Below are 22,468 nucleotides of genomic sequence, written 5' to 3'. Positions count from 1 at the left end.
TGGAGTCTCTCTCTATGCGGATGATGCGGCGATCTTCATCAACCCCACCGCTCAGGACTTGTATGCCACCCAATGCATCCTTGAGTCCTTTGGTCAGATTTTAGGTCTCGTTATGAACTTCTCAAAGTCCTCTGTGCACCTCATCTGTTGCGATCACTTGGACCTTGACCAGCTGCTCCTCCCTTTCCCAGGCAGCCACATGGGATTCCCATGCCGTGACCTGGGTCTGCAGCTTCATGTTCGCAAGTTGAAGCGGATCCATGTCCAGCCCCTCATCGATAGACTTGCGGCTCGCTTGCCGAGGTGGAAGGGGGCATGCTTGCGTCAGCTGGCAGGCTTACCTTGGCCAAGGCAGTCCTTTCGGCCATTCCGATCTTCCACATTACGGTGTTCCCCATTGCCAAGTGGGCCATCAAGAAGATGAATAAAATCACTCGGTCGTTTCTTTGGAAGGGAAAAGAGGAGGCAAATGGTGGTCATTGCCTGGTCAAATGGTCAAAAGTTTGTAGGCCAAGAAACCTTGGAGGCTTGGGCGTCCGTGACTTGGAGAGATTCAGTCGTGTTTTGCGTTTGCGTTGGCTTTGGTTCGAGTTGACTTGCCCGAACAAGCCGTGGGTTGGTACTCCCCCTCCGATGAACAAGTGCGATCGTGCCCTCTTCTCCGCGGTGCATATTGGGGACGGTCGTAAGGCCACCTTCTGGCATGACTCTTGGCTTGATGGTGTCGCTCCTAAGGTCATCGCTCCTATCGTTTTTGCCATCACTAGGAAGAAGAATTGCACTGGCTTGGATCCACACCCTAAGGGGCAAGATCTCCAATGAGGTGCAGCTTGACGAGTTCGTCTCCCTTTGGCAGAGGCTTTAGGTCGTGGTCTTGCACCCTGACACCCCCGATTCCATCACTTGGCGTTGGACGTCCGATGGCATCTACACCTCTAGCTCGGCGTACAAGGCCCAATTCCCTGGCTCCATCCACGCCCAACACATTAATATTGTTTGGAAAGCAAAGGCTGAAAAAAAGTGTAAGTTCTTCGCATGGCTCCTTGCTCAGAACAAGATTCTCACCGCCGATAACCTCGCCGTTAGGGGCTGGCCACACACTCCGAGTTGCTCCCTTTGCACTGAGCCTCATGAGACCGGGACGCTTATCTTCCTTCGTTGCCCCTTCGCTCACCAGGTGTGGGATACTGTCCTCGGCCACTACGATCTCAACATCCTTTGACAAGTCAAGCTCTCTGACTACAATGACACTATTGCGTGGTGGATTTATTCGACTTACATCCTCTTTGGATTTTATTTTTTATTTTTTATTTTTGGGATTTTTCTTATTTGAGTCCTTGACCCCTGTTTCTTAGAAAATCTAAGATGAGATCAAACCCTTTTTTCCCCTTGAGAAGTCCAATGTAGTTGTGTTTATTTCTCTCTGCTCTTTGCTTAAACGATTTCCAAAATTCATATGTTCATTTCTGTTGAAACATCCAAAAGCTCTATTCACAGTCAGGTTTGTCATTTTTGCATTTTATCACATTGATCGAATTTGAGTATTTCCTCCGTCCAACAAAGGATGTCTCAAATTTCACTAAATTTGAATGCATGTATATAGTAAGTCATGTCTAGATACATCCAAATTTTAATAAACTTGAGACATCTTTTGTTGGACGGAGGGAACGACGAGGGAGTATAAAATTTTATGACATTGTAGATACATCGATCTTTTATCAATGTTAGTAAAGAAAATCAGAAGAGTAAACTTTCTGAAGGACGAGTTAAATGTCTAGTGCAATACTAGTGTATTAAGGTGTCGTTGTGTCAGTGCACCGATGTCCCAAAGAAACCTCGGGTTAACGAAGAACGTGAACACGCCAATATTTTCTAAGGTCTCAGGATAATGCCAAAGCAAAGTCGCACAGGTGGAAGGAGTCAATATTAGCTGGACTCCTCGTCCTTGCTTTTGCTTGGCCGCTACACGCTGCATCTAGAAAGCAATGTGCTGCCCTAGGGACGTGCAGACTGTATAGAAAGTTCTTTTGCATCTGGAGAGGAGCCGAGCAGACACATGTAGCACAGTACAGTAGCAGTTCAACCGGTTGTGCCGGTACTTAACGAGTAAAGTAACAACGGTTTGGAAAATAAAGCGGACATGTGCTGGACTGTCCCAAGTCGCAACGAAACCAGCAGCAGAGACGTGAACACCTGAGTACCTACCGAACGACGATTATCTTGGGCAACATATTGGCCACTTGAAAAACTCGCTAAAGCCAGAAGAAAGAGCCAAACACCAGAAATGGCTATATTGTTTGGACTTTGGCGTCAATGCCACCCACCAATTCTACAGGACATGATGGATGATGCCCATGGAAGTACGTACGTGCAAAGCTGTAGCCGAGATACGAATACGAGGGGTCACGAGATCTTACACCAAGATATCCTCCTCATGCACCCACACTCGTAAAGCTCAGCTTAGCTTTCAGGATTTTTCGCATCTGCATAAAATATGCCAAAAAAAAAAAATCATCGTCGCAGCGCAAGCAGACAGTTCGTGAACACAGTAACTTCAATAGACTAACCGAGAGACAACGTCAGAATGCTGTGAAAGTTAAAGCAGTCATGGTGGACGCCGGCCTTGGCGTGCCGGGTAGTATTTATGGCCATGAAAGGATCCGGCCAGCCGGGAAACCTTGGCAACGGCTGGTGCTGTGCTGGGGTCAAGCACAGGCTATAAATCAGGGTACTTCACCAAATAAGTTCACCAAACCTGTCCAGTGGTGCATGAATTTTGGTCAGGGTGAAAAACTATGGACGAGCAGGACAGAAAATTAAGGTCTTGCAAGTTGACCCCCTGTGTCCAAGATAAAAGGTGGCTGGCTCTGCCTCAACTGGTTGCCACCTAAAAAAAAGGGTCAAATCCAAGTGGTTAAGCTGGGCAATTGTTGGAGTGCATTCAGGTGTGACGCTTCCAGCGCCATATTGGTCGCGGTGCGCCGGTGCGTTAGGCATCCCATTTTTGTATGCCACTCGCGCTAACCGACTAGAAGTTCATATATGTGCTTCTCATTCCTAGCATTGTGATCATAGATGATGTGGCTCCAACCAAGTGGCCCAACTAACTGAAACCGCTCACCACAAATGGGTCAAGAGTGTGCACTTGAGCAATCCCCAGGACACCGAGATGAACATGACCAAAAGTTTGGGATATTTACGTAGCCTCACCATCATCACAGGATCCCACCTGAATGGGCCACTGATCTGCTGCCTGTTGTGCTGTATGACTGTGCCCAAGATGCCCCCATACCCTTTTCTCCTCTTGTTCTAGCAATGGCCAATGAGGTCAATTTTGAGCAAGTTTATTCTCGGAAAAAAAAAAGAGCAGGTTCCCTGTGCACCCTATCTTTTCCTGTAACTATAGTACAAGAAAAACATTTGTGCTTTTAAGGTTTTACGAGGGAAATAAGAAGGGTGCATGCTCATGCCATGCTATATGGACCCAGAATACTAATTATGAGAGGTACAGAAAAATATGCAAGGGTAGGAGGCTAAAGGATGGGATTGATATCAGGGAAGGAATCTGATCTAACCTATCCAACCTTGGAAAGTACGCTCCAATGCCAGCTATCCATGAAGACAAGACAGCTCCATTGCGCTTCGGTTCTTTGCATCTTCAATCTACCGAGTCTCGTTTCCTGACCACCGGCTTCAATATGCCCTATGTACCTATCCAGAAAGCGGTACTCATTAGTCACCATTAACATAACATAGCATCGCAAATGATTTGGATCCTTCTGTTTCTTCAAACACACATACCCACTGGCCACTGTCGACATGGAAGGTTACATGTACTGTATGGCAAGTGGTAAAGATAAACACTATACATGCAAATGTAGCATCACTTTGTAACCCTTCAAATTCATATATAAATACAAAATTACTTAATAATTCATCATAAACAGTATGACCAGCTACATGGAATCAGGGATATCCTGTCCAGCTCCTCAACAATACTAGAATAGAAAATTAATCTTTGACTGGTTGTGACTATGACTTATAGTTATTTATTTATTAATATATATGAAAGTAAGAGCCCATACACTGTTGCAGTGTCAAAAAAGAAGAAGAGAAATACAAAAAAATTGGTCTGGTGAACCAAAGCAGCACACGGTGACAAGTGACGGCACATCATCCAGGAAAAATAACAGTAAATTAACAATTTAGAAACAGGTAAATATTTAGATCAACGATAACAGATTCTTTCAAGACCAGACTCCGGCAAGATACAGATGAATATATAAATAATAAAGCATGCAATAAAACAAAATAACAGTATGCCAAGACCCGGCATGGAATAGTCATGGTTTTCATAAATAAGCAAAACAAGACAGAGTTTTCACAGCACCAATTGTTTCAGAAGCAATGATGTGAAATAAAGTTGATACCTTTTAGTTCTTCAACCCTTCAGGAACTTTCTTAAAATCATATTGTCGTCAATCCAGCAGAAGTTGTCAAGGCATGAATAAACTTCCACCCAGCATCTCATAAATTGAACCCAAGTTTAATGAATCAGGAAAATGTAGGTTGGACACAGATGCAGCACATGAGACTGACAAGTAAAGCACCGTGAGGATAAGTGCATTACTGAGTAATGCTGGATAATTCAGGTGCAATTTGAAGTGTTTTGAGGAAAATATACCCATAGTGACCATATATACATGAAGCACTCAGGACAATTCCAGAAGAGTGAATCCTCCATTCTGAGAGCTCAACAGCACATTTATACATAGATTAACATACACTCTCACTTTCCTAAAAATCCACCATACAGAACTAGTGAACTACTCCCTCCGATCCATAATAAGTGTCTTGAATCTAGTACAACTTTGTACTAGATTCAAGACACATATTATGGATCGGAGGGAGTACATTAAGGGTTTTTCAGAGCAACAACAGAAGTGATACTTAGATGCATTCTTGATTTCCTAACAATCCACCGTCTGGAACTACATGAAGGGTTTTTCAGAGTTACAACAGAAGACGTGGAACCACTAGAGAGGCAAATATGACTGTAGGGAAATCTCATGATGCTACCTTTGAAAGCTTCAGAAGCTTCAAAGTGTTCTAATAAAGTGAGATGTGATGGAAGATTTGGTGGTTCTAGATCCCATTTTCTGATAATGCTCATCTTGCTGGTCTGTCTTTTCTTCTATAAATCTTCTTAGCAGAACGATGAGCTCCAGCATCCGTACGATAATTCACATGTTGCTGTTTCGAAGGTTGACTGAAATTTGGTGCTACACTTGTTTCCAGAAGACTATTTGGATCCTGCGACCCAATTGCACTAATCTGCCTCCTCAGACACAATATCTCACCTTTTGCTGTGGCCAATTCCTCTTCAAGCTTTTTAGAACTCATCTCAAATTTCTCTCTCTGCACCCCCAGACTTTGAATAAGATTCTGAGCATCTGCCATATTTTTCTGAGCCTCAGCTGTACTTTTCTTTTGCTCCACAAGAGCCTCTGACAGCATCTTTTTATCTTCTCTAATATTGGAAATCATAGAATTACTGCTACCAAGCTTATTAGACAATAGCAATGTACTCTCACTCACCTCATTTAGGGAAATAGTGGCCTCATTCAAATCTGCCTGAAGAGTTCTTCTTGCTTCTGAATCTACCAGCGATTGTTTCACTATAGCCTCCAGTTCCCTATTTAAAGTAGCATTAATCTTGCGTTCTCTAACAAGATCATTTGTTGTGGACTCTAACTTTTTATATGCATCAAGCAATTCTTTATTAAGTTCATCATGTGCTTCGGTAGTAGACACTAATTGATTAGAGGCGGCTTCAAGATCTTCTTGTGACTTCTCAAGTATCTCTCTGGTTGAGGCCAGTTCACCGGAAAGAGCCTTTGAAACTGATTCGGCCTCTTCTACTTTGTTAGTTAGAGCCTGTTTCACTTCAATGGACTCATTGGTGAATTTCAGAATCTGGGTTGTCAAGTCCTGATTTGATATGTTTACTCCATTAAGCTCTTCAGAGAGTTTGGACACCTCATTTCTGGACTCTTTAAGCACCTCTTCAGTGAACTGAATAAGATCTGATACACTTTTCCTGGCCTCAACTTCATTATCCAGCACTGTTCTGTTAGCTTCCAGTTCAATGTTCAACTCAGCAATTATAGCTCTGTCTTTCCTAGAGTCACTTAGTGCACTAGAAAGTTTTTCTTCAAGCTGACTGAACTGACTATCTTTATCAAACAATAGTTCAGAATCACGAGATGCCCTCATCTCGGAAGCAGCTCCCAATTCCGCATACTGTTTTGTTAACTCACTTATTTTTTCTCCAGCTTCACTCTTTGCAGCGTATAATCTTTGGACTTCCTCATTCAATGAATCAACTAAGGATATCTTTGATTTTATATCATCTTTAGCTGCAAGAACATCCTTCTCCAGCTGCTCTATTCTGGAATTTGCATGCTCCAGGCATCCTTCAGTTTGACTGTAGATCAAGTGCAGACTCTGGTACTCGCTTTCCTTGGAGGAAAGTGATGAACTGAGTTCCCTGATGAGTTTCTCCTTGTCATTTAAATCTTGGCTAAGCAGATTTACCTTGTCATGCAAAATCGCAAGTGCTTCCAACTTTTCGCTCAATTTTCCTTCAAGCATATGTTTGGCTTCCTCTGCTTGTGCAAAGCTATTCTCAAGTTGATATATCTCGTGTTTAAGCTGCTCAACTAGCTCCCTCTCATATATAACTTTCTCTTTCAAGGATGTTACAGTCCTCTTAGTTGAATTCAATTGATCAAGAAGGGAAGCTTCCTCATCCTGGAACATCCTAGTTTGTTTCTTCAGTGCTGCTTGTTCATCCAACAACCTTTTCTCATAACTCTCCCTGAGCAAAGACATCGCTGCCTCATTTTCAGCCAATTTGATCTCCATCTGGGCAAATGAGAAAACATATTTTTCTATCTAAAAATCCTTCCCAAATTCAATATTTATATATACAAAATTCAAGAAAATGTCCAGCACATAATCTCTAGCTGTGAAGGCCATTCTACTGTTTTTAAAGCTAGCAATAAGGGTTTATCAATAAAAATGCAGGCCACGTTACAACCAAGGCAAACAGACAGATGAGACAACGGATGCTCCATCCAAACGTTCTAACTGATTGAAGTTGCAAAGGCGCATAAAATATGATTCAGGAACATCCCTGTGGAGGTAGTAGATGCGTGGTATTATGGTCCATTGTAAAGAAACTAAACCAGCACAGCAAACATATAGCCCAATGTTTCATTTGCTGCGTTCTCTTCTGGTTTGCTTGGTATTATACTTAAAGAACACTTCGAATGAGTGTCAAGATGATGAATCTGATCAAGGCATGCACGCCCGAGATGCTAAATCAAATTCAAGAGGAAGTGAGCTAGGAGGAGTGGATGTACAATCCCACCACCCAGGTTCAGGTCCTCACGTACTAATAGAACATGTAGTTCCTCCTACACATTCCTTCAAAAAACAAATTCGAGCACACAGAAACAAAGGTACTTACGTAATAGCATAACTTGCTACTTGCTAGTAAAACCAGAACAAAACTTCAAATTTGTAAAAATTATAGGATAGTAAGATCTGAGCAAAAGAATTTAGAAGAGATGATCAACTAAATATCCGGTGCGACATGTTGCCATCAAAATTTCTACACATAGGTGCTACACCAACTTGAATAAAATAATGTTTCTGATAACAACCGGATCAATCATTAAAGCAATATGTGCTACTATGCTAACTTGTGGCAGCTACACTTAATTGCTTCTTGAGTATGCAGCATTGTGATATTCAAGGTAATAGGGCGATGGACAATTTTTATTTCCGTGCATATAAAGTTAGGATGACGGCAATACAGATGAGATGGTCACCAAAGGTTGATAGATGGCATACAAATGAGATGGTTGATTGCAAGGCCTTCTTTTCTCGTTGAGAAGTACCAAGAAGTCCAGCCAGAACCCCAGAAGCGATAACTGCAATTGCATTCAGAAGATCCACAAATGGATTCCCTGGAGATGGTCCGTTTACCTCAGGTTGAGGTGGTTCGGCCAAAGGTTTTTCAGGCTGCATTCCCTCAGTCTTATGAAAGTCCATTCTATCTGTATGAACAATGCCATATATTATTCAAGATTGTGAAATCATCAGGTATAACATAAACAAATTGAATGATAAAAAGTAAAATATACTTTAACAGAAACTAGCTGGCTGATCCGTGCATTTGCACGGCTAGATTTCATAGTGTTCTTACAATTATGTGTTTCCATATTTAACACATCATAGATCTTAGGTGCGCATTTAAAATTATACTACTTCCATTTAGGTTTATAAGACCCACATGTATTCCTAGATCATCAATTTGATCAACTAAGTATGTTACACAAAAAAAAAAACCCATTAGATTCGTATTTGAAAGCACTTTATAGTGATATACTTTTCTTTGTCATATAACTTATGTTTGGTTAGTCAAATTGATGATCTAGGGATACACATGGGCTTATAAACCTAAACGGAGGTAGTAGATAGACAAGCTTGTGGTCAAAATATACTGTGCAGTTAGTATATTTACACATGTGCAAGTTGGTAATTAGTTGAAACTGCCACTATAGTAGCATGTAGATGCTTTCGCACATGGTCATCTTAATCTAATAGCCATTATCGCTTGGCCAATTAAAAACAATATATCTATCAGTATATATTCATAAGAAAGTGGTAAACATTGTTTGTTACTTTCATCATGCTCATAATGTTCTACAAAACTGAAACATCTTATAACACTTTGATGAAGTGCTTCCAACCTTAATTGCTGCACCTGCACCCACACCATCATTTTGCTCCCTTCACATGATACACTCTCGCTTGTACACATTAGTCTGCCGATTCGTCTTGCCCAATGTCATGTATTATATGTACGCACTCCTTATAAGATTTATTCTTTCCAATCTACCCTTTCTATGTCACCTCCAACCATAGCAAACTCTTGCTAGTGAACATACAAGAAGTCATTTATGCCTCAGTCCATCCCTATTCTACTCATGTTGACCTCTTTTCACACTGTTGAAGCAGGTTATCTTGGCGCCAGTTATCCACCGCTACATACTGAATAAGGGATTGAAGTCAGATTGACTTTGTACATTTCTAATTTAGGTTAAATTTTGTTTATAAATCCAATTGCTAAGTTTTCGCATGAAATATTTTAAATTTAGTTATTTGTGGACTTCATACAGTGCTTTTTATTTCATTAGATGGTTTGTTCTACCCACCTAATAACACAAGTAGTCCGCATAAGAATTCGCTCATTGTTGGTTTTCAACTCGAAAGCTTCTTATGCAATTGTCGCTGTTTGACTCATTTTGAACCGACAGGCTATTTTCCAGATCGTGGGCTTGAAAAGATGCAGAGTGAGGTCTTTTAGCGTCACATGTAAAGGCTTTTTTGTCCTCTCACATCTCACTTTTTTTAGCGTCGCAAGCTTCAACCGTCACTGCAAGGTTGTGATATTCATAGCGTATTCTAGATGGAATTGTGGCTTTGCATGACCAAGACACTTATTATGGATCGGAGGGAGTAATTAGGATCCACCATGACATTCACAGATTCCAACTTGCAATTTTGCATAGCCTTAACAGTTATAATATATCATCACCAGTTCACCACCATTGTTGGGCAGATTTATTCTATATACTGATTTTTGAAAAACTGCAGAAGACTACATGAGTGAAATTCATCAAATTTCTAATTTGTGAAGTTATAGTTTACCATGCTCAAGAGAGAGATACAGATCGCCATGTTCAAGATCCAGTTGAAGAATATATGAAGTGAGATAGCAATAGTGAACTCAATGTCTTGATGACATCATCTGTGACATTATCGATGGTAATACATATCCCCACTCCCCAGTGCGTAGCATGCTCTGATAGGAACAGAGCATTTGTTCCGCCTCTTTTCTTAAGCCAGTTCTGCCGTTTACTACACCCACACAAACTGCATCTTAGCGCCTAAACTTGGACTACTCCCTGTCACCCAACAAACAAAGTGTATTTATTTGTCATTAACAGTCCAGATAATTTAGCCTGTGCGGATGAACGTTGTGGCTTGTTTTCCTATTGTTTTAATTATATAACAGATGTGTGTGCATGTAGAAGAGTGGGTAGTGGGTATATATGTATGTGTGCACAAACTTGACTTTTGTGCTTTGCTTTTCAAATGACCAATGGCATGCTAGTATGCTACTTCTACAACCTTCAAATTTTGAAATGCTCCTAAGAGATGTGACCACACAAAAACATGCAAATAACATCATATGATCAATCAATTTAAAAATAGCATCTTTTGTAAGACAAAAAGGATGTACTACGCATTTATAATCAATACCACAAATCAGAACTATAATACTCCCTCCGATCCATATTAATTGTCTCAAATTTGCCCAAACTTAGATGTATCTATGCCTAAAACGCGTATAGAAACATGTAATATTTCGACAATTAATATGGATTGGAGGGAGTAGAACATTTATGAGAGTGACTAATTGGTTCTATGCGCTCATCGTATCAAGCTAGATGCAGTTTTCTCTCCACTTAAATCCTACACCAGCCCGTAAGTGAAGGTACCGAAGCACCAATCAGTTCATTCAATCAATACTACATGATTCACAACATCCTCACATTGAAACTAAGAAAAATGTTCTTTCTGGTGCCGCAAGCGCTTAGTGCATGCCAACTCAATTGGGAAATTTCACAACCATGATTACACAGGAAATGAAAAACATGTAAAACTTAATTCTGGAAGAAGCATAGCAGTCAATGTTGGATGATTAATATTTAACGACACTGAACAAACAAAGCCCAAGAGCTCAAGCATTGGCGTGGTTCAAATGACGAATAATTTTATGATCCAAAAACACATAGTACAGTTTTACTGGAAATCCATCTTACGCGTGTAACTCACACTCTCGTAGAGATGAACACAGAACCTACTGATTTGACAAGACCATTTCAAAACAGGGATTAGCATTCTGCCAGTCTGGCCGGTTTAGAGCAGGCAGAAAGGTTGTACACTTGTACCCAAACAAGATTTGACTTCCTCAGAGCAATGGCTAGCCCATTTGAGCAAACAAGGAATTCCTATTCACCCCAATTCCATGAAGGCTCCAACAGTCCAACTCCTCAACATTGTATCAGATTTCAAACGGAAAGCATCACATATCACTCCCGAACCGAGCAGAGAACTACTCACCAGTGACGAGATCGGCCGCCGAGGGATGCGCGGCGGCCGCCGTGTCACGGAGGCGGAGGAGCGGGAGCACGGAGACGCCGACCAGAAGAACCACTCTCCTCCGCGTGGCTGCTGACGCCGACAAGCGAGCGCCATCGTGCGAAGCAGAGGCGGTGACGGCCCCTCGCGGCGAGCGGGAAAAGAGTGAGAGGCGCGGGGGCGGCGGCTGCGCCGGCGTCGAGACGACGAGGAGGTGGTGGTAGCCCATGCCCGTCGCCTGGCTAATCTGCGAGCCCTAGAACCCACTCTAGGCGACTGCACTACAGTACGACACTAATCACACAGGTCACAGGCAAACATTTTTACTGGCATTGGAATTTGAGTCCTGGCGTCGTGGAAGGTGGAACGGTGGAAGCGAAGCAGGAGCCCAGGAGGAGACTTTTTGTGCTGTTTGAGCCCAGAATAGGAACATGAAAAATATAAGAATAAGATGTCATGACATAGCGAATCCAACAGGAATTGAAAACTCAGGATTTGACCGTAGATGTTGTTTGGTTGTATCGTTGGAAAAATATGCAGGAATTTGACTTAGAAGTAGCACATGACATAGTTGTCACAGAGACAAAGGAATTTTACCAAGAGGTCTAACCTCTTGCTAGAATTCTTATAGGATTGGGGTGTAGGAAAGCAATCCATAAGAATTTTAGAGGATCATTTCCTTTGAACCAAAGAGACTATTTAGGAAAAATTCCTATGGGTTGAAATCCTACAAAATTTCTTTGGAATTCCTTCAATCCAAAGAGGGCCTGAACCTTTTATATATGTTTTGCTAGATCTAATTTGTCTGATTTTTAGTTACAAATAAGTTGATTCCTCAGCCGCTGGATATGATTTGTGGTTTAAGATTAGAAACAGATGACGAAAAAAAGGTTTGTTGTTGTTCTCGACAACAATTAGAGTAAGGAGTGCCAATGGGCGATGACACAAGTTTGGGTATAAAAGTAGGGCACGCACGCCGGCCTTATAGCGAAGGTCGTCGTACAGTTGGACAAGTTGACACGTCGATATTTTTTGAATAGGTTCGGTCGACCCTGCGGGTGCGACTTAATCCTATGTTAGGAAAGGCTTCGAGGGGGTTGTTAGCCGAGGGCTTGGGCCGAGCGGATCTTCCGAAGACACCTTTTGGCGAGAGATTCGTTGGGGCCGCCTCGTACTTGGACCGAACGCGTCTTTCCAAGTATCGAGGTTACGATACCCTCGGAACTCTAACCCAACCCCTTCTCCTTCGAGCCCGTGCCAACCAAGGTTAGCTCGGAGCCTCGAAGCTAGAGTCCCCTGGAAGGTTTTCTCGAGGCCGATCGACTTTCAGTCGAGAGCGGCGCGTGAAGAGCGAACCTTAGAGGGAGCACTCTAGCCCTCTCCCCTTGAGTTTATTCAAGTAAGAGTGAATGGTCCGTGCTCCCATGAGGGTTATTTATAGATTAGGGGGCCATGACAAAAGATCATGGCTACCCTTGAGGGAGAGAGAAAAATGGGCGCAAAATGGTAAAATTAGCTCCTTTGGTCCATAACTTTTGTGTGCATCATGAGGGGGAAGTGAGGGATGGTCCATGGTCCACCAGGGACCAAAAGCCTCATCCCACACATTTCTTTCCCCCTACTCTAGCTCATTTGACCCTTTGACCATGGCATGAGAAGCTTGACTTGTTGACTTGTCTTCCTTTGCCACGTAGGATTAACCGCGCCACGTGGGCGTCTTGACTCGTACTTGGGAAACGTTGACTTAGTCGTCGCCACATAGGATTTACGGCCCGGCCCATATAAGGATTTTATTTTACTACAACAGTAGCCCCCTTGAGCTGGAGGCATTGAGAATGCCTTCGGGTCAACCTTCGATGCGAGACCTTTGATCCCTTTGCTCGTTCTTGGATTCACGATGGTACCTTGGATGGATTCCCTGGCGGGCTCCCTTGTGAGAAATGGAGGTACTTGGTGTTTTTCCGGCAAAGAACAGGATCCTTGGAGGCGTTGCGGGGAAATTCCATGCCCGCGGCAAATTTCTCTGTGAGAAATCGAGTTTCGGGGGGTATTTTAGCAAAAACCGGGACCTTAGGGGCCTCTCTGCGAGAAATCCAGTGTCCCAGAGGACTTTTCTACAAAAATCAGGGGCCCTGCGGGCCTCCCCGAAATTTCCGGGGTCTTATTGGCAATTTCTCCCAAAATCTTGGTTTTTTTGCACTTTTCCGCGGGTCTCGTCGGTCGCACGGGCTAGCCAGGCCGTCTTGGCACGTGCGCGGACGCGGACTGGGCCGGCCTTGCGCGCGAGTTGGGCCGCCTTCGGGTGCGCCACAGTTTTTTTTATTTCGGCCGTTAGTTGGGCCGCTGCTGGGCCGTGGCCCGGTTTGGCCCGATAGCGGTTCGCAACTTAAGTCGCGCGATCGGACGGCTCTGGACGAAGGGGCACCCTAGATCCAAGGGTCGGGGACCCTTCTTCCTCCCCCTGTACGGGAAAGGGAAAGGTGGCCGGAGCCGACCACCTTTTCTCCATCCTGGGCGCGATGACGCCGATGAGGGTGACGCCGGGGCTGGCCGTTCGGTCGGGGCGGGCCAGGGGAGCCCCCCCCTTCCTCCTTTTCTTCCGTCCTTTTTCTTTGGCAAAGTTGGGCTTCTTGTCCCTTCCTTGCTTTGGACAGTGCACAGGACGGCAAGGTGTCGCCCCGCCATTGGCCCGACCCGGACGCCTAGGAGCTCTGGAGGCCTATAAAATGGAACCCCCGGGCATTAAGGAGTCTCACACCATGCTTGTTTGATTTGTCCGGCGTCGAAGACGAGTTCGACGGCGCCCGACATTTCTTCGAGAGGTTGGTGTTTGTAGGGGCCTCGCAGGGGCACTAGCCACTCTTTAGCAGCGACGGAGGTCGCGTTGGTGGCCGAGGAGCCGCCGCGGAGGCTTCTCGTTGTCGAGTCCTCGTGGGGACGCGGAGCGCGCCCGAGGCTGCTAGGAGTGAGGTGCCGGTCATGCCTTCAAGTGCAGCCGGGAGACCCTCGTCATCGGCCGTGCTCTTCTTGCTCCTGTGGAGGTGAGGGCGGCCTTGTGGCGTCATTCCTTGTGTCTTCAAGGTGCCGGTGATCCTTGTGGGCACGCGGTCGAGCACCTTTGGTGCGTCATGGCGTGGCAAGTGCGCGGGCATGGCCAGGCGAGACGCGGACGCGCGTGTTCTACGGGAGCGACGACGGCGAGGCCAGACGGCAGGTGACGCGAGTGCGGCGCGGGGAGGCACGCGCGCGGACGGGGGCGTGAGGGCGCGGCGAAGTGTGTGTGCGGACGCGGGTGCGAGGACGCGGTGCGGCTAGACGGCGCGCAAGAGCGGGCGCGGCCTTGGTCCAGCGGGTCGCGGCGGGCCAGAGCGGGCACGAGCGTGAGTGCAGCGCGGCGAGGCACGTGCGTGGACGTGGTGCTGCTAGACGGCGCGCGGCGTGGGCGTGGTCTTGGTGCAGCGGATGGCGGCGCGCGAGAGCGGGCGCGAGTGGAGGCGCGGCGAGGCGTGCGCGCGGACGCGGGAAGGGACACAGGCGCGAGGGGGCGGCACGGCGCGGCGAGGCAGGCGCGCGGAAGCAGGCAGGGACGCAGGCAGGGCGCGGCGAGTCGGGCGCGCGGGCGCGGCGCCAGCGCGGCGAGGCGAGGTGTGCGCAAGGGCGCGGTGCCGGCGCGGCGCGCAGGCATTTCGTTGAACGCCCGGAGGGCGCGGGCAGCAGCCCACCCTATCGTCCTCTTCCCTTTTTCTCCTTTTGTTTTTTGTACGTGGGTGGGCCGAGGAGCGAGTGGGCCTGCGGCCCGTAGAGCTGTGGCCTCTTCTTTTTTGTTTTTGCGACGCGGGATGGGGGCTTTGGCTCCAGGCCCGTAGCTTCTCTTCTTCTGCCGATTTTTTTTGGAACCTGACCTTATTTGGCTAATCCTTGGCGGATCTTTTTTTTGCAGGTGAGATGGCAGGACCCGACGTCGAGCGTCCGGTTGGTGAGCCGCCGAGGGGGTCTTCTGCGGCGCAGCTTGCGGCGAACCGACCGTCGCGGAAGAAGAAGGTCTCCTTCCGCCCTCGTGGTGGCCCTCCCTTGGTTCCGACAGCGCCAGTGGACGGCGGAGGTTGGGCACACGACCACCTTCTCCCTTCGTCGATGAGCCCCGAGGATCTTGCCCAGCTAGAGGAGGCGGGATACTTCCCTAAGGGGGACGGTATCCTGCCCGATGGCGAGGAGGTGAGGCTCGACCAGCGGCGGCGGCCGGGATGCATCATAGCATTCTAAGCTTGGTTCCACGTCGGCCTGTGTGTGCCTGTTCATCCCTTCTTGCTGGAGTTCCTGGAGACGTACGACATCGAGTTGGCCCAGCTTCACCCGTCGATGATCGTGAGGTTGAACGTTTTCAGGTGGCTGTGTGAGACGGCGCTTCACGAGGAGCCTTCGATGAAGCTTCTGCTCTTCTACTTTACCGTGGAGGTGAGGGAGCTGCTCACTCCGGACGGCTTTGCGCTGAGCGCCTTTGGTTCGGTGAACCTGAGGCTTTGTTCCTGCTTTGGGGACGACTTCCTGCTCATGCCGGGGAAGAGTGTGGAGAAGTTGTTTGTCAAGTGGGAGTCCCAGTGGTTTCTTCTTCGGGCTTCGAAGACCCGTCTTCGGCACACGGGTGATCTTCCTCGGCACTCTGGGGCCGGAGGTCTCAGGGAGGTGTCTCACCCCGGCGATCCTCGATCAGCCGACCTCTGGAAACTGGCCAAGATCAAGGAGGTGTCCGTTGAGAGGAGCTTTCGTTACCTCATGGAGGAGATGGTGATGGCGGGATGCTTTATGATGAGGAGCCGTCCGAGGTCCGAGATTGGGATCCCTCGATCTTTCCGTCCTCCACAGCTTGTCACCGCACGTGAGTGGCGCCCCTCTCCCCTTCGTGCTTTGCTTGTTTTGCCTTGTGAAGGTACTTAACAATTTTGGCTTGTCTTTTTTCAGCGACGTTTTCTGAGGAGAGGGCGACGTTGTGGGACGCGCAGCTGATAGGTCCGTACGGCGGACCGGAGCACCGCGACTACAAGACCAAGATCAGCGAGGGGGGATGCCACAACATCATCGTGAGGTTCTTCGGGAAGATGGTGCCGGTGCGACAGGACCCGAAGCTTGGTTGCCTTCTCCGAGTGGGCGATCGCTACTCCCGCTTGGCCACACCGTCGATGTTGGCGGTGGGGTCCAAGTTGCGGGACTATTGCGGGAAGGCGAAGGCGGGAATGGCGGTGCTGGGCTTGGCAGTGCCTGTCGCGCCGGTTCCCAAGATACCTCATCCGTCGAGTGGATGCAAGAGGAAGGCTCCCCCGATTCCTTCTCCTTCTCTTGACTACGCCCCGACGGATTCGGCGGATCCTGTCGTGGGCGAGTCGAGGTCCCCCCTGAGCGTGACCTTGGACCTGCACATGAAGGGGAAGATTGGACTTGAGCAAGTTCTTCCTCCTTCAAGTCACGAGGTTGAGGCTTTCACTCGTGAGACGGGGCTTCGGCTTCGGAGAGACTCAGTGGTGGTTTGTCGACCGGAGCCAGCGGTGCGGGCGTCCAGATGTTCTCCATTGGTCGCGAGCGTCCCGAGGAGGATGCTCCTACCTCGGGTGAGTGCCCTTCTCTTTTGGTCACGTCATCCTTTTTCCGAATGATTTTGACATGATCTCCTTGGTTTGTTTTTAGGTGCGAGGGCCGCGGAGCCCGGGGTTCTTGAGGGCGAGCCCCCGACTCAAGTGAGGGATGGAGTGCTTCCGTCGACCGCGGATGGAGCGAGAGACCGTTTCGTGACACTGGAGCTGGTGAGCATCCGCGACGTACCTCCCTTGGTTTTTTGCGGTAGCTTTTGTGCTAACTCCCTCTTATTTGTAGGTGAGGGGTTTGGTCGAGGCCGTGGGCGCCCTTCCTGCCCTTAAGGCTGAGGTGGGGGCGCTTTTCGCTGCTTTGGACGTGGAGATGTCCAAGTCTACCCTTACTTTGAGCGAGTTGGCTTCGGAGAGGGTGCGGCGCGAGGCCATGGAGGCCGAGCTTTCTCGCGTTTTGGCAGAGCTCGCGGCTGCGGAGACCAGGGCTCGACTTGCTGAGGAGCGCCAGAGGGACGAGATTGCGAGGACCATTGAGTTGAGGAGGACTTGGTGGTGGCCAACCTTGATAGAGAGCATGCCCGCGCGGAGGCTGCTTCCCTCAAGGTGGAGTTGGCGGCAGCGGGTGATGGCCCGATGCTTGCTCCTCGTGCTTGTCCTCCTCCGGATCCTCGTCCCGAGGTAGTTTCGCTTTTGCTTGCCCAGGCCACCGAGATTCGGGAGACGATGACTTGCTTGAGGAGTGTTCCCCAACCGGATCTTCCTCCGTGTCGCACGGTGGATGAGGCGAGCAGGGTGCTTACTTCCCAGGTGGAGCTCACTGAGCCTACCGTGAAGAAGTGCCTTCTGAGTACGGGTGCCCGACTTGTTTCGTCGGCGGTTGCGGCAGTCCTGGACGGCGGTGCTGGGATGAGTGGGCTTGAGAGTGAGATGTCTCACGGGGCGAAGAAGTTTCTAGCAGACCAGGGTGCTCCTCTTCGTGCTCAGGCTCGACGCTTCGTGCGTTGCCTTGAGCCCGCTCTTCAGGAGGGTGACGGTGAGCTTCGTCACCCTCGGAGGTGGTGATGTACCTCAGCTGCTTACTTATGCGATGTTGCATATCTCCACTTGACTTAGCCTTATGGCTAGCATGTTTAGGCTCTTAGTCGTAGAGGTTGTAAGGCGGCTTTTTTGTTGTGTTTCATGTTTCACTATGTAGTCAACATTATCGGAAATATTAACTTAGCTCAGCATGTATTTCTCATGTTTCACCATGTAGTCGACATTGTCGAAAATGTTAACTTGGCTCAACATGTGTTTCTTGGAGTACTATATTTCCTTCTTGTGAAGAACTATATTTCCTTAGTTTATACAGCTCGCGATCGTTTGCTATGATTGCACTTTTGTGTCATCAATTGCTGTCGCCGTTGGGATACGACTCGGCTTCGGCGCCTTAGGCCATGCTTACGAGCCACGGGTCCTAGTACCCTTGTGAGGGTCGCTATCGATATGCCGGTAGTGATCTGGACATTTCGACCTGCCGTTCGGAAAATTTCATGCGGAATTTTCCCTCTTCGGACTTCAGGAAGCTATGCTTTCCCGCGATTATTATGGAGCTTTAACCCGGTTACTATCATGCAGGCCCGTGCGCGACGTCTCGCATACGGGTAGCATGGTTCTCCGAGGTAAGTAAGCTCATGCATAACTCGCTTATTTACGGTTCTCCTTAAATGCGTTTTAAGGAGATTCCGGCCCTCGGGGGACTTGGTTCTACTTGGCGGATGGCCTCGAGGCACGCTAGGATCCGCCAAGGAACAAGTCGCTAGTAGCGACCTATGTCCGTGGACATTCTTTAAAGGATGCTTGGGCCCACGGATTCCTTTCCGCGTTCTCGGTGAGCGGCATAGGGGCAGCGGCTCTTTTTACGACGATGAGTCGTGTGAGTGTCTCGTGTCACTCTTAATTTTTCCTCAAGGACTTGTTTTATTATTGATCCTTGCTTCCTTGTCTTAAGGTATGGCCCGATCGGCGCTTACAAGCCTTACGTAGACGTGGCCTCGTTGGCGCTTACGATCCCTCGAAGTTTCGTAGGGAAACGGCCGGTTGGGCGCTGATAGTCTTTTTTCGGGAGCGGCAAGGATTGCCCTTGAAGGTCCTCCTTAGGCGTAGAAACGCCGGAGCTTGTCGTCGTTCCAGGCATGGTCAAGATTTTGCCCTTTCATATTCTCGAGGTGGTATGCACCATTTCCCAATACTGCGGCGATGCGGTATGGTCCTTCCCATTTAGGTCGAGTTTGCGCTGGAGCTTTGGGTCGACGTTCTTTTTCAGCACGAGATCTCCTTGGGAGAAGGCGCGTTCCCGCACTCTTGTGTTGTAGAAGCGTGCGGCACTTTGCTCGTAGACGGCGTGCCTCTTCAGGGCTTTGTCACGAGCTTCTTCCACAAGATCGATAGCCGTCTTGTGATGCTCTTCATTTTCGATGAAGGCAATTGGGGTGGCTTCTTGGAGCCTTTCGACCCGAGGTGAGCGGAACTCGACCTCGGCGGGAAGAACTGCTTCGGCTCCATACACCAACGAGAATGGTGTTCGGCCCGTGGAGCGGCTTACGGAGGTGCGTATGCCCCAAACCACGCTAGCGAGTTCATCTCCCCATGCTCTCCTTGATTTGCTAACCGTGTGCTCTACCCTTTGGCGGAGTCCTTGGAGGATTAGTCCATTTGCCCTTTCGCATTCGCCGTTGCTCTTGGGGTAAGCTACGGATGCGAAGTGCAGCTTGATCTCAAGAAATTCGTAGAATTTGATGAATTCCGCACAGTCGAACTGTTTGCCATTGTCCACGGTTAGCTCTCGCGGGACGCCATATCGGCATATGATGTTTTCCTAGAAATTTTTTTGAACGGCCTGTGACGTGATCTTGCCGAGCGGCGCTGCTTCTATCCATTTGGAGAAGTAATCAATCGTCACCACGAGGTATTTGCAGCCCCCGTTGCATGCGGGGAAAGGCCCGAGAAGGTCCATTCCCCAGCGTGCAAATGGCCATGTTATCGGGATATTCTTCAGGGAAGTCACGAGCGCATGGATTGACTTAGCCATTTTCTGGCAAGTTTCGCATTTCCGCAATATGGTGATTGTGTCTTGCACCATGGTGGGCCAATAGAATCCCTGACGTAAGGCTTTTGCCGCGGTGGCTCTTGGCGCAAGATGGTGGCCGCATATTCCTGAATGGATTTCCAGGAGGAGCTCCGCTCCCCGGTCAGGAGTTATGCACTTAAGCAATGCGGCCGCTCCTTTCTTGTATAGGATGCCGTCGACGAGAACGTACATCTTAGCTTTTGCGAGCAGAGTTTTGGCGCTCGGGGCTTCTGCTTCTTCGTCCACTTCGCCTTTCAAGGCGCGGATAATCGGTGTCATCCAAGAGGGTGGAGCGTCGATGACCATGCTGGTCTTTGAAGCTCGTCAAGGGCGTCGGCTTCTTCCTTTATGGATGGGGCGCGAATTACTTCGAAGAATGTACCGGGTGGCAGCGGTTCTTTGGAACCGGCCGTTCAGGCTAACCTGTCGGCCAGGTGATTTTCTCCTCGCGGAATGCGTCGCGCCTCCATACCCAGGAAATACCGTTCCATCTTGCGGACTTCTTTGATATATTTCTTCATCCTTTCATCAAGGCATTGATATGACTTGTCCATTTGGTTTATCACCAGTTGGGAGTCTCCTTGGATGAGAAGGTGTGGGACTCCCAGGGCCTTGGCCAGTCGAAGCCCGAGAAGTAGCGCCTCATATTCCGCCATATTATTGGTGGTGTTGAAGTCAAGATGGGCGGCGTACTCCAAGATCTTGCCTTCAGAGCTGATGAGTATGACTCCGGCCCCCGCGCCATCGAGGCGCTTGGAGCCATCGAACCTCATTATCCAATGTGGTTCGGGGGGCTCAATTTTGGATGCAATTTCTTCAGGGGGGGTTAGTGGAGCATGCCACTCGGCCACAAAGTCAACCAGGACTTGGGATTTTATGGCCGTTCTTGCCGTGAGTTCTAGCGAGAAAGGGGCCAATTCCGTTGCCCATTTGGCGATTCTTCCGGTGGCTTACTTATTGCCGAAGACTTCCTTGAGTGGGAAGGTAGTTGGCACCATGATGGTGTGGCCCATGAAGTAATGACGGAGTTTTCGAGAGGCCATGAGGAGCGCGTATGCGATCTTCTCGATCTGGGTGTATCGACCCTTTGCTCCTCCCAAGGCTTCGCTCACGTAATATACCGGACGTTGTGACCCATCTTCCTCCTTCACGAATGCCGCGCTTACGGCAACCGGGGTCGCGGCAAGGTACAGGAGCAAAGGCTCCCCCTGCTTTGGGCTTGTGAGAAGCGGAGGGGTCGACAAATAGGTCTTGAGTTCTTCGAAAATCCTTTGAGCTTGGTCGGTCCACTCAAAGTTGTGGAGGCTTCTCAACGATTTGGAAAAAGGAAGACCCTTCTCGGTTGACCGGGCGACGAATCGTCCCAAGGCCGCCATTCTTCCCGCTAGGCGTTGCACATCTTTGACGGGGCGAGGAGGCTCCATCTGCATGATGGTCCGGATTTTCTCCGGGTTGGCCTCGATCCCTCGTTGAGAGACGAGGAAGCCCAAGAGTTTCCCTCCTCGAACTCCGAATGCGCACTTCTCCGGATTGAGCTTTACGCCGTACTTGCGGAGGTTGTCGAAGGTTTCTTACTGGTCCTGGGGATGGGTTTTCGCAATTTGACTTTTGATGACGGCATCGTCAACGTAGACTTCGGCGTTTCTCCCCAATTGTTCCTTGAGGATGAGGCTGATGAGGCGTTAGAAAGTTTCGTCGGCATTCCTCAAACCAAAAGGTATTCTGCGGTAGCAGAAGGTGCCGATGGAAGTGATGAAGCTGGTATTTTCCTCGTCTTCCTTGGCCATGTGGACTTGGTGATACCCTGAATAGGCGTCCAAGAAACTCAACCTTTCGCATCCTGCCATGGAGTCGATCAGTTGGTCAATTCGGGGGAGCGGGTAGTCGTCCTTGGGGCACGCTTTGTTCAAGTCGGTGAAGTCGACACACATTCGCCACTTGCCGTTGGCTTTCTTTACCAAGACCGGATTGGCTAATCACTCGGGGTGCCAAACTTCTCGGATGAGACCGGCGTTGGAGAGTTTGGCGATTTCTTGCTTGATGACTTCGCTTCGCTCGGTGGAGAATTTCCGAAGCTTCTGCTTTACGGGAGCTTTGTCGGGTCTCACGGCGAGGCGATGTTCCATGACGTCGCGCGGGACTCCTCCCATGTCGGAAGGTGACCAAGCGAAGAGGTCGGATTTCTTCTAAAGCAGGCCGACGAGTTCCTCCTCGAGTTTACTCGGGAGGTCGGCTCCGATCTTCACCGTGCGCGTGGCGTCATCTTGGGAGACGTGTACTTCCTTGAGTTCTTCGGGGAGGGGCTTAGGGATGTAGCGCTCCTGGGGATTGGTTTCGGATGCTCCCGCGTTCGAAAGCATGTTAATACTCTTGAATGATTCTCCCTTTTCGGCGCACTTGGTCGTGGCGGTAGAGTGTCTTTCTATAGGAAGATTGCTTGTCACGGACCGTTATCACGCCCTTCGGGCCTGAGATCTTCATGCACCAGAAGTTGTGGTGG

The 22,468-nt window shown here is 48.5% G+C and overlaps 1 protein-coding gene across 2 annotated transcripts; it reads right to left on the bottom strand.

Annotated features, from left to right (window-relative positions):
* Positions 1 to 4,721: 4,721 nt before the first annotated feature.
* LOC100827057 (MAR-binding filament-like protein 1) lies at positions 4,722 to 11,626 on the bottom strand. 2 transcript variants are annotated; one of them, XM_010233347.3, is made up of 3 exons: positions 11,263 to 11,626; positions 8,056 to 8,126; positions 4,722 to 6,927 (listed from the first exon to the last, which is right to left on the bottom strand). In XM_010233347.3, exons 1-3 carry the CDS (start codon positions 11,507 to 11,509, stop codon positions 5,170 to 5,172), a joined length of 2,076 nt encoding a protein of 691 aa, XP_010231649.1. In that variant the 5' UTR covers positions 11,510 to 11,626; the 3' UTR covers positions 4,722 to 5,169. The 2 variants fall into 2 exon arrangements, with proteins under 2 accessions (XP_010231649.1, XP_003566478.1); XM_003566430.4 differs by having other exon boundaries at positions 7,921 to 8,126; positions 11,263 to 11,625.
* Positions 11,627 to 22,468: the final 10,842 nt, after the last annotated feature.

The sequence above is a fragment of the Brachypodium distachyon genome, chromosome 2, assembly GCF_000005505.3.
Source record: "Brachypodium distachyon strain Bd21 chromosome 2, Brachypodium_distachyon_v3.0, whole genome shotgun sequence".
NCBI lineage: Eukaryota > Viridiplantae > Streptophyta > Magnoliopsida > Poales > Poaceae > Brachypodium > Brachypodium distachyon.
The sequence above is the reverse complement of the archived record's forward strand: the minus strand, read 5'-3'. Positions and strand labels throughout refer to the sequence as shown.

Bases quoted from the DNA above. Each gene is read 5' to 3' on its own strand.
- LOC100827057 (XM_003566430.4), bottom strand. From the start codon at position 11,509: ATGGGCTACCACCACCTCCTCGTCGTCTCGACGCCGGCGCAGCCGCCG. The intron at 8,127-11,262 runs GTGAGTAGTTCT...TTGTTCATACAG, and splicing joins GGCGGCCGATCTCGTCACTG to ATAGAATGGACTTTCATAAG. The intron at 6,928-7,920 runs GTATGCCATCTA...TCATTTGCCCAG, and splicing joins TGCAATCAACCATCTCATTT to ATGGAGATCAAATTGGCTGA.